This window comes from Macrobrachium rosenbergii, chromosome 20 (assembly GCF_040412425.1).
Source record: "Macrobrachium rosenbergii isolate ZJJX-2024 chromosome 20, ASM4041242v1, whole genome shotgun sequence".
NCBI classification, from domain to species: Eukaryota; Metazoa; Arthropoda; class Malacostraca; order Decapoda; family Palaemonidae; genus Macrobrachium; species Macrobrachium rosenbergii.
In genome coordinates this window covers 31,798,884-31,810,000 of record NC_089760.1, presented here as the reverse complement: position 1 = coordinate 31,810,000, position 11,117 = coordinate 31,798,884, and the positions used below count along the sequence as shown (strand labels likewise).

Genomic DNA, 11,117 nt, shown 5'->3' with positions numbered 1-11,117 from the left:
GAGGTCCTTCATGCAAAATAGAACCAATGATCATATAGTTAAATGATCCTTCACAAGAAATTGACCGCAAGTGCATCCTCACTACAAACTGCTGGAGGCCAATGAGTGAATAACGGGGTTATTAAAAAAATTATGTTAACGACGCGAAATAAATAAAGAAAATGCATCATAATTACCAGATTATACAGGAAATATCTAAAAAAAAAACTCTCCTCCTTCAGCAAGATGGAAATACTTATCGATTAAGCAATCAATAAAAAAACAAATATCTCACCACAAAACAGTCAAAACATAGCCTATAACAGGTATTCATTAAAGTATTACGCACAAATAATGGTAAAACAGCTCAACTGGTATGCTCAAACTATTTTGAGGTTTCTAATTTGAGTCAGGTCCTGAATACTGCAACACAAGTCTTAGAGCTGTTACAGAGATTAAATACTGGATCTTTATTATTATTATTATTATTATTATTATTATTATTATTATTATTATTATTATTATTATTATTCAAGCCTCATTACATTTTTTCACCTCTTCATTCCAGAATATATTCAATGTTAGGGACCATTAACTGACCTTAACACTCAACCCTAGTACATTTCACCTTGCCCTACTTTTTAAGGACTGGTGCTTCTGTTGATGCCAAAGCATTTTATATTCTGAAAAAGGGTTTGGGATAAACGCCATATTCTTAACACCCTCCTGCCCTCAAAAAAAAAAAAAAAAAAATAATGGTGACGAAGTTTAAGGAATGTGACAATGTACAAAACTTGGGTAAAAGTGTCGAACTGTCTTCTAGTTGTGATTGTAAGCATTTTCTTTTAACACAAGCATATTTCCCCTACCACTAGGTGGCTTCAGAAAAAGACATGAAAATTGTTACTGCTACATTCATAGTTTAAATGCTGAACTGAGGATGAGTCCTTGTGAAAAGAAAAACTAAAAAAATCAACATAAACTGCTTTATGCACCTACAAGGAGGGCTCACCAGCAGCATTATAAACCTCCTATACACACACACACACACACGTTTCTCTCCTACTCACCGTCACTTCCAGGATATTAAGGGATGAATACAATGCACTGAAGATTGGCTTTTTAGGATTTTCTGGTTATTTATATTCATTTTCTCCTTGTAAGCAAATCTCACCTTTTCATCAAACTTTACTTGTCTTTATTACATTTATAGCTACATTTTCACTTTTTCTCTCCAGCAAAAACTTGTATCTATTTTTATTTTTTCCTCTGCCAGATGATGATGAGATAAACCTATGGCTATTTTTTTTTTTTAATTTTACATCCATGTACTTTGTACTAGCACATAATTTAGCTGACTCTGTCCAATACCATTTTCCCTTTCCAAAGTATATACTAATGAATATTCTTCTTTGGAAGTCAAGTATTTCCAAAAAACAAAGCCATTCCAAACAAACTTTCACAAAAAATTTCTACTTATGACATATACCTAATCTTACAAGACAAGTCAACTGGTCATGAAATTGCCTGGCAAACTTTTCAAATTATGAAGTACAATTATGAAAGATACCAAGAACTTGGCAAATAAAAACAAATTCGGAAAACGGCAACACCATTACTCATGAATTTTTTATTATGCTGTTTAGTAACATTAGAGATGGAGGAAACATAATTGGCACAGAACAGTTGTTTGGTGTTGGATGTACCAACCTGAGCAAAGCAATCCTAAGGAGGAAATGGGGACCAGAGAAACTGCCTTGGCTTGTGAAAGCCAGGACACAAAACTAAAAATATCATGCACGAGTTTATTAAGTCTAATATACCCTTTGAGTACCATATGACTGTAATGCTAAACACTGTACATTAATAAACAAAATTCAAACAGTTCACAAATGCTTAATTAGGCTACATAGGAGTCTGATCATCCATCCTATTGATAGGGCACCCTTACATAAAATGAACCACTTGCATTCCAGAACACTGAGCTTCTTATTTTTTTTTTGCATTCCTATTCATCTAGTACTCAAATAATTTCATAGTCCTCTTTACTACTCTATTCAGAAATGTGTTTATATACCCTTTCCACTGCTCTTCAGACCACATGATCAAACTACCTTAATTAACATTCTCTGTCCATGCTTTCATTTATGTTAATTCAAGTCACTCATTCTTTCCACTATACATTTCTCATGCTTTCCCATTTTCTTACAGGCAATTAACATCTAGACTTATGTGCTCCAAAGTCCTTCCCTTCATCCCACTTTCTTTGGCCACCTTAAAAGAATGAATAACAGTCGAACTTCAAAGAAAATACTGTATGGAGAAATAGGTAGAAAGAGACAAGCTGAAAGACCTCTTTTGTATTATTTCGACTCTGTGAAGTGTGATATATGTAATAACACAGAATTAATGATTAAGAAAGAAATGCCTAGGACTGAAGTTTTAGGAAACATGAGGCCTAGGAGTGTTAAGGTGTTAGTAAAGAGAGGTGGAGATGTAAGCAGCTGAGATTTATTAAGACAAAAGAACTGTTAGCCAGTGTTTAAACAGAGTTTGGACTTAATCACATGTTCGTGGATATGGGTTAACCAGTCTCCTAATAACCAGAAATATGTACAACTGCTTTCTAAATATGAAAAATCCAATTACAGCAGCAAACAATTTGGTCTGTAAGACAATGCAAGCATCTTTTATTATCATTACCAGCAGTAGGTTAATGAATAATATCTATAGAAATTATACGTGAGATATGTTAAGAATAAGGTGTGCATCCTTCGTTCCTTACACTACTAAAACAGACTTGTAATCGATCTGATTTAGAAATTTAGGCTGTCAAGCTGAGCACTGGAGAAATTTCAGCCATTTAATCCTAAAGGCAGCAAAAAGGAGTTAGACAGCAAGACAGAGATCTAGAAAATAAAGAAAGTGAAGTACAAGGATCTAAAAGTGGGACTTGGAGAAAACTTCAGACCTGCACTAACAAAAGTTAGAGGTGCTGGGCAGCAAGACTGAAGAAAGAAATCAAAAAAGGGGGTTAATGTTAAAGGCTAAAAAGTGGAGGGAACTAGGGACTGAAGGGATACTACATGCACCCTTTAGTAATGCCTACAGTGCAACACGTGAGGTAAACTAAGCCACTATGGGGAACAGGCTTGTAATGACTATACCCAAATCCTTTAAATTATCATCTCTATCTGGAATCCCACTACTGTATCTGTTTTTGTAACTGGCATATGATCATAATTGCATAATGGTTCTCCCATGCTGAAATCTTCTTTCATAAGCTCTCAGTAGCTGGACCTATTACCAAGTCACAGCTAAATGATTCCACTTGATACTGTTAGCCTACTTGTCATCTTTCTGGTTGGATCTCTGTTGACCAGCGCTGTTACAGCAACTAACTAATCTGCTCTGTCCTTCTGACTGACAGCTGCCTTTTACCATGTCACTCTGACCAATGCTTGCCTCCTTTCACATCATGTCCCTCTGAGAAATCACGAGCACTTAATTTACTAACATTATCTCCCAGTGCCTGCCTTGGATTCAATCTCATGCCTGGTACCAGAAAGAACCATTTTTTCAGTGAGTGAATCCTCCGCATCTAGACTGTAACCCTGGCTGCTAGAAGATTAGACAATCCGTGTCCATGAACATGTGATGAAACCCAGGTTTCTACTATATACCAGCTATCAATTTCACAAATACCCAATACCATGATGGAGTTGTTAGTAAGCCTCCATGTCTTCTATGACCATTCAGGTTTACTGCTTCTGCTAACAGTCTGTGTTGGCCAAGGTTATGATTATGTTCAAGCAATCATTCAAGTACACTAAAACCTCTGTATATTTCAAGTGATTTATCCCCATTAAATCTATATTTCTTCTACCAAAGTTGTGCAAATCATCTAAAAAGTTAAGTATATCTTAGTTTGACCAGACCACTGAGCTGATTAACAGCTCTCCTAGGGCTGGCCCGAAGGATTAGATTTATTTTTTACGTGGCTAAGAACCAATTGGTTACCTAGCAACGGGACCTAACTTGGCAATTTACTACCCTAAACTTTCTTGCATAATGTTACCAAGTAATAATAAGACTTCTAATGCAAACACTAACATACCATAAACTAAAGTCAAAGGAACCTACTGAAGGACACAACTAGCCTAACTACATCAAGTCAGGTGAATACACTGCTTAAAAGAGTCCCTTATGACACATGCTATCTGAAACCTCCAATGATATTATACGGTGAAATCTGCTCTCAAATTTGTATGAAAATAATTAAACTATTGGCATTCAATTCACAATTCATTCCCAAATACGTAAACATAAGCTCTTTATTACACATGTATTGTCAAGCTGAAGCCTTTGAGTGGGCTCTAAGAAAAGGCATTTCTGACTCCAAAATTTTTACCAGATAAGCATTCAAAATAATATAATTTCATCATATAACTACAGCAACGAAAAAATATTTGTAAAGTTAGCTAGCAAAAATTACAACACAGACAGGCTATACGAGTCCATCGTATGTTTTACATTCCCAAAAATTAACATTCACCACCTGCTAGAACACACAGGTATACAAAAGCATTTCCAAATATTTGGCTAAAAATAAAACCTATAACTGAGAAGCTCTACTCACTTGTGAAGAAAAGGAAGACAAAGATGACATCGATACAGTTCGACTTGGAGCTCGCCATGCTGATGTCCCAGGCCTGAAGATATGAAATTTTCATTTGATGGTGTTGCAGCAAGAACATGCAATTTTTTACAAACAAAACTGATTTTAGTGCATATAAATTACTTTACAGTAAGCTGATCCTGTGGTTAGAAGTTCCCCAGAGGCTTCAGAATTGGAGACTACTTCCACCTGGTTAGGTTGTGTACATCTGGGCTTCAAAGATCCCTTGTAATAGAAAACAATCTCTCCTTATATCGTCTGACCCTTTTACAGGAGATAAAAAGACAAAAGGAAGATTTTCCAGTAAACTAATGGGCCTGAGAAAACAGCAAATAATAAATCCAAGGTGTACTTAAGAAGAGTCTGGAGCAACACAGGAGGAACCATTTACTGTGAGAAAGGAACTTTTGAGAGAAGATATTCTTACCCCACCAGGTGGAAGTCTTCTTTTTCTTTTCTAGAATGCATGCAGGGAGTTGCTGACCAATAGGGCAAAAACAGTTGCCTTTAAACAAATATGAATTGTAAGTCCTCTATAAACTTTTATGTTGTAAATTCTTTGGCTGAATATATTTAATTAATAAAAAAAAAGACAATCTGAGTTTATTCACATCAACTGTTTTCCATGTACATAAACAATTACATATTCTAGCATTGACAACCACTTGAAACTGTAACTTCAGATAGAGAATGAACTTTCAGTGTGAGATCTGGATGTAGTAGCTTAAGAATATTTGTTTACCCAAAGTCTACAACTTAACCCCAATATGAAAGCATACAATATCTATTTCAGGTAAGCATCTATTATTCCTCTAACCTTTAACATGCTTTAGTATCCAATACTGTACTCATAAAATTGTGTGAGAGAAACATTCCAAGAACTTTGCAGTTCCAATTATATAATTTTAAAAATTGCAAATGGTATGCTCGTGAGACGGAAATGAGCTGCATAAAATAATGAAAACAGGAAAGCAGCAAAAATTCACAAAAATTTCTTCAAAAAAGAAGAAATCCAAAAACTTGTCCCTCAAAGCAGTAGTACCCAACATTCACTGGGACAGTGTATAACATCCCTTGTAACAGTAATACAGTAATGTGTTAGCCAGGAAATATCTCTGCATATTATATCACAGTCAAAAGCCAAAGAGATTTTCTGCAACTATAAATTACCCTTAACTTTTCTTTAAATTCTGATGTGCTGATGCATACCTCTGCCACTTGCTGGAACTTTTTCTTAATATTAATTGCCGTGATCATTTTTGTCAGGAAAAAAATGTAAATGATGAAACAAATGTCAATATTACAATCAGCACCATTACAGTAAGTAGAAAACAGAAGAAAAAAAGATTAGGGGTAAATGAATTTGTATCAACCAACTCTTACCGTGCAAACGTTGGCCAAGAAACATCTAAATCATGACCAGTGGGAGGTAAATCAAAAGATACATCACACAGAAGATAAAGGCTGCTTAGCAAAGAGGCTATAGACTTTTCATCTAGCAGCAATGCCTCAGGTGAATAAAATTGTGCTGTAAATGACTTGTGTTCTGTGCATTGTTGGATAACATCTGCTAAGCACTGGTGTACCAAACAATAACGCAAGAAACTGCGACTTCGACCAACACCAGTTTTGAGCTGAAAAAACAGGAAAAATTAAAAATCTAGAAAACTGCTGCAAAATAATAATCAACAGATGTGTATGTTGAAACTAATGGGGTTTATACAAATATGAAAAAATTTAAAGCTATATTTTACAGTTGCACTGTGTTATGAGCTCATTTTTATCAGACTTGGTAGGTCAGACGGTGACTAGAATTCCTATCCAGGTTCCTAGCATCAATATAATTCTGTATAACGCTGGTCATGACATCTGTCCATGCTTTACTCATTGTAAGTAGCTTTTCAATTCTCAGTTGTTGCCTTGAATAGGCATCAGTGAAATTGGTATATGGCATAGAGTTGTACAAAGAAGGGTATTTGAAATGCAATAATTTTTACAGTACTTTGCATGATCAAAGAATTCTTACATCATGTACTACGTACACTGAAAAGATATTACTACTGGATATCCATTATTTTAAATAACATGAACCAACTGTATGTATTAAATAGGCAAAGTACAAAGAAATGTTTGACATCACAATTTCACAAACTGCTTTGCTGAATTATAAAACACTAAAATTTATCTAACCTCTCTGTTGGCCTTGACAATTTTCAATCCTTCGAGGATATTTCGTCGTTCAGCCAAGCACTTACAAAAGTACAGCCAAACATCCCTCCGACCACCAAGAACTGTACGTTCTATTGGAAAAGAAGAGAACAAGTTCACACTTATGTAAAATAACTCTTATGCAACTGAATTTATAACATATCACCAGAAATATACTTCAAAACCTTTGAAGATAATATGATTGCATATATCTCAAAAACCTCTTCAAACTGATTTATTCAATCCATGTATAACCATCAAAAAATTTTAAAAGTTTAAATGAATTACTGTACTAAACCCACTCACCTTTAAAAGTTTAAGTGAATTACTGTACTAAACCCACTCACCTTTAAGTCCAAAATTAAGAATAAATTCCATTCTATCACACAGCTGCTGGAGATGTTTGCTGTCATCTGTTATGGGCAAATTGCTCTCCTGGTATTCCTGAACCATTTCTTGGATATTACCTGAAAAATGGTGTGTCTTTAAAAATTCACCTCATGCATACATGCTACTGCTTCACAAAAATGTCTTTTGCCAGACTTAGTTTTACTGTATTAGTTATAGAATTCAAACTACCCTGTTTACTGGTGAACCTGATATGTAACAAAAACCTACTTGGCTGCCTCCCTTGCCTGCCAGTACTGTCAGTTTACTTGCAGTGCAACAGAACATTTGTTTTGAGGGTCACTAATGAGAGAGAGAGAGAGAGAGAGAGAGAGAGAGAGAGAGAGAGAGAGAGAGAGAGAGAGAGAGAGAGAGAGAGAGAGAGAGAGAGTACAGTGATGATAATGTACCTAAGAAATGTAAAAACTGTTACAGAAATTTCACTTGTGTTCATGCAATACACAAAAGAAGTTGATATGGTAGGCATTTGCCAAGTAACATGTCCTGGCTAACTATATACTGTATGTGTGACTAGCATTTCAAGTTGTGAGCTAGTGACAAGAACAGCTTTGCACCAAAAGTGGCTATCTATGGGATGGCAAACCATGGCTATGTTCATGTAAACAAAAGACACATTAACAAAGGTAAATAAGTCAAGCACTTGGTGTTATGACTAAAACAAACACAGCTTGTGCTACATACTTTAAAAAACATTATGAAGAAAACTGGGGGATGAAATAAAAATCAACTTTTCTACAACAACACAATCTATTGGCAGGGTATTATGGTAACAGTGAATTACTTTTTTCAGGTGTAAGGTGAAGGAAGTATGCTGATATTTCAAGGTGCTGAATTAAATCCCTTGCTGAAAAGAAGACAACCCTGTTTAGTGAATGATGGTCCCTGTGAGGGAACAGTCATGTTCCACAGCAGTCACATGCCCTACAGATTACCTCTTTGCTCTTCATTTATTGCAACTTGGTAAGAAGGTAGTAAACTACCGGTAGGTAGGAGGAGGACTGGGGTACCACCAACTCACCTGACTGTTAACCCCACTTTTCTTTCAGCAAACAAACGTTTATTAGGATATATATAAAAATAAAACTAATTTTGGAAAAGTCATATTTCAGAGCAATATTTAGGGAAAAAATAAAATGTTCCATACTATCAGGAGGCTAAAGCAAAACCAATATACTTCCATGATTTGCATCAAATCCCAATATTCATTATTTAGTAGCTCCCAATATTCATTATTTAGTAGCAAGAGAAAAATAAGAATCACCATTGACAAACTTTAGAACATTCCCCAAACAATTTACAACATCCATTACAGAAAACAGATAATTAACTTTGACAAGCAGTAGAATATTTACAATTATTCAAAGACCCCCAAAAAAGAAAATTGAAAATTACCTTTGGTAACAAAGGAATTTTCACATTATTACATTATCCAAACAAAAGGGACAAATGAAATTTACCTTTGACAGACTGCAAAATCTTTTCAAAGTTGATGCCAGCAGGTCTCTTTACAGCTGCCATTGTACTTGTTTAGCTACCTGTTGAATAAAATTGTATAGTACTGTACAGTAAGTACAACAGCTTTAGTCATAAAATAAAATAAAAGTAATAAAAGTGAATATATCTAGCCTTTATTAGCAAAACAAAATACAATATACCTTATCTGTGAAACCATCACCGTATAAATCCATACCTCTGCTATATTGAGCCAAAGGAAACAAAAGGCTGTTTTTATACAAAGAAATAAACTGTATTTGAATAAAAATGGGTTATTTGGACCTATTTTGTGACCAACACATGATTCAGAACAAAAGAGATTTGTCAGTTTCAATGGAGCACAGATGTATTGACAAAGAGAACCCAAATATGTACTTAACTGCAAATGAGAAATGCCACCTATTATTTTTTGTCACTACTTTTTTCTGATTTGCTAAAATTTTACAAATGGCTACCCAACATGGAAATTTTGCTAAAAAAAAAGCAAAATAAGAAAAAATCAGATTGAATCTGAACCATTACTAAAGGTAGAAAAAATGTACAGTATTTAGTTTACACCATTCTAAGCAATTCTTTCTGGCAACTGGAGTTCTAAATTGTAAGCAACAAACAAGGAAGTTTTGTATGGGACTGACAGATCATGCTGGACAGGAACTGCAAATCGTCTGTCAGTTAAATTACAGGCAGTCCCCGGTTATCGGTGAGGGTTTTGTTCCGATGGCATGACGATAAGCGAAAATTGCTGACAACCAAAAATCGTCGATTATTAGTGCCGATAACAGGAAATTGGCGCCTGTGTTAGGTACGTATTGGAACTGGTACGCGGAAATCAGCGCATATTGGCGCCAAAAATCACTGACTTTCGTCGCTAGAAAAGCCCCCGTAAAACCAGATCGCAGATAACCAAGCCCGCCGATAACCGGGGACTGCCTGTACTGGGGAATAACAAAGGGAAATATTTTTACTACAAATATTTCAAGTTACTTCAAGTTATTTCAAGTTGAGACAAATATGACCATAGCTTAGAGGCCCTGCCAAGGAAGGCAAGATTACACAACTCTCTGCAGGAGAGAATCATCTGATAAGCATAGGCATGGGAGCAGACAAGGGCAACTTGGAATGAGAAGAGATTCCAGACAAGTCACAGGAATTTCCCCTCCTGTAGTCCTCATAGGACAGCCAAAAGAAACTTCACTATGGTAAAGGCTGTGCTTCACTAATGACTCAAGCATATCTGCCCTCCATGACAGCAGGCAGAAAGATAAAAGCCAATAATCTCACCAGCTAGGCTATGCTTTGAAAGGCTAGACTTGTTGCTTGAACTAGAACAGCAGCAGGTAGAACTATAGGGTAGCTCCACGTCGCCGACGGCACTATAACTTGACTTTTTCTACAGTTTTTTGGTTGCTAATTATGAATTTACCTTTAATTTTTGGCGCTCGAGTCTAATTAACCTGTAATTAACCCCCAAAGTCCATCCAACAAGGGGTTTCCATACGCGATCTTCACAAGACAGAGCACGGGTACGTCAGTTTCGAACTGTTCATATCCCGTCCAGCAAGTGCAATAACTTGTTAACATATGGGTACCCAACATCCCCCAGGCCAGTACTAAACACAGCGAAGGGACATTCCATTTGGCCGACAACAAACAGATGCACCGCCAGTATCAGAACCCCTAAAAGTGTAGAAAAAACCAGTTGAAAAGGTAAAAATAGGTGCGGAGCTAATATATAGAATTACCCAGTAGCAATCTAGAGAACAATATCTGCAAGAGAAAGGAGCAGGATCATCTGAGGAAAAGATATTCCTCAAACTCTGAGACTCTTTTCCCATAAATAAAAACTATTGTGAGACATGCACAGGAATAAGGAGGCTTGTCAAATAAGGAAAGTGGTCCATCTCAAGACCATAAACCACATAATGTCAAAAAGACTGGCTAAAAGAACAATAAAGGGCAACCACTAAACCTTACCCTTGAGAGCTTGGAGGTCAGAACAGTCTGAAACTGACAGGCAGGCTTATGTTTACAGGTCCCAGCCCAGGTATTCAGTGTTGTCAGGTGATACAATGTAGGATTTTATCAAACTGCCTAGGCTATCTTGTGGTTTATGAATTGTAAACCATTCTTGTTGATGAACTCACTTATCTCAGGTGCTTCTCCATCTCACAAAAATAAGAACTTTTTTCACCACTTTATATAGATGGCTGGGGTAGGATAAGCAGAAAGGTAATCGTTTACGTCAACAATAAAGGTCACATGTGTACAAAACATATGACAAGCAGTGGGATACTGGTCTTAACCTGTATGGTTCACGTATTGGACGAGATATAAAAAACAGTACGAGTAT

At 36.0% G+C, this 11,117-nt stretch overlaps 1 protein-coding gene across 3 annotated transcripts in view; it reads right to left on the bottom strand.

Moving 5' to 3' along the window:
• The window catches only part of LOC136849213 (FYVE and coiled-coil domain-containing protein 1-like), a 70,908-nt gene that overhangs the window by 59,401 nt on the left and 390 nt on the right, over window positions 1-11,117 (bottom strand). For 2 of the 3 annotated variants that reach the window (XM_067122393.1, XM_067122395.1), the window contains exons 2-6: window positions 8,731-8,808; window positions 7,213-7,332; window positions 6,848-6,957; window positions 6,041-6,291; window positions 4,619-4,691 (exon numbers count right to left, since the gene is read on the bottom strand). In XM_067122393.1, coding sequence (XP_066978494.1) covers window positions 4,619-4,691; window positions 6,041-6,291; window positions 6,848-6,957; window positions 7,213-7,332; window positions 8,731-8,791 — 615 coding nt within the window. In that variant the 5' untranslated portion in view covers window positions 8,792-8,808. Of the gene's footprint in view, window positions 1-4,618; window positions 4,692-6,040; window positions 6,292-6,847; window positions 6,958-7,212; window positions 7,333-8,730; window positions 8,809-10,741; window positions 10,760-11,117 lie in introns of those variants that run through there. The other variant, XM_067122394.1, reaches the window with a different exon arrangement.